Below are 954 nucleotides of genomic sequence, written 5' to 3' on the forward strand. Positions count from 1 at the left end.
GCGCCGGGGCCCTTTGGCAGCCTACCGCGGCTACCTCTAGCAGCCGGGGTGGGGGCTGATGGGTATCTTCTCCTCTCCCCCCCCTTTCTAGGGCTGAAAGGAGGAGCCCCAACCTCCGGCCCAGGAGGTTCCAATGGCCCCACCTTCACCTACACCTTCCGGGGCGACCCTCACGCCATGTTTGCCGAATTCTTCGATGGTCGCAACCCCTTCGACACCTTCTTCGTCCAACGCAATGGAGATGATGAGGACGGTGACGATGCCTTCACTGCATTCCACGTGGGAGGTTTTGGTAGCGTTGGCTTTCCTCGGGGTCGGGGGGGACCAGAAGGCGCCTGCCGTAAGCAAGACCCCCCAGTTCTCTACGACCTGAAGGTCTCCCTGGAGGAAATCTACACTGGTTGTACCAAGAAGATGAAGATCTCCCACAAGCGGCTCAACCCCGACGGGAAGACGGTGCGTAACGAGGACAAGATCCTCACCATCGAGGTGAAGCGGGGTTGGAAGGAGGGCACCAAGATCACCTTCCCCAAGGAGGGCGACCAGACCCCAAACAACATCCCTGCCGATGTCGTCTTCGTACTCAAAGATAAACCCCACGGTGTCTTCCGCCGGGAAGGCTCGGACATTGTCTACCCGGCGAAGATCAGCCTCCGCGAGGTGGGTGGGTGGTCAAAACGGGTGGATTGGTCTTGGTCTTGATGGTGGGGTTGGTCTTGCTGGTGGTGGGGCCGTCAAGGGTGGGGTGGTCTTGGTGGTGGCAGTGGGGATGCGATGAGCGGTTGATCTGGGTGGCGTCTTGGTGGCGGGGACGTGATGAGTGGTGGTTGGTCTTGGTGGCGGGGACGTGATGAGTGGTGGTTGGGCTGGGTGGCGGGGACGTGATGAGTGGTGGTTGGTCTGGGTGGCGGGGACGTGATGAGTGGTGGTCTGGGTGTTTGGCCTTGGTGGTGG

At 61.0% G+C, this 954-nt stretch overlaps 1 protein-coding gene across 1 annotated transcript; it reads left to right on the forward strand.

The window, feature by feature from the left end:
• Nucleotides 1-96: 96 nt before the first annotated feature.
• Nucleotides 97-660, forward strand: LOC104160939 (dnaJ homolog subfamily B member 1-like; the record flags this gene model as incomplete). The annotated part of the gene is made up of 1 exon (XM_009699201.1): nt 97-660. A coding segment is annotated over exon 1 (483 nt), but the record flags the coding sequence as incomplete, so codon positions are not given.
• Between the last annotated feature and the right edge of the window lie 294 nt (nt 661-954).

This window comes from Cariama cristata, unplaced genomic scaffold, assembly GCF_000690535.1.
Source record: "Cariama cristata isolate BGI_N322 unplaced genomic scaffold, ASM69053v1 scaffold26674, whole genome shotgun sequence".
Classification (NCBI taxonomy): domain Eukaryota; kingdom Metazoa; phylum Chordata; class Aves; order Cariamiformes; family Cariamidae; genus Cariama; species Cariama cristata.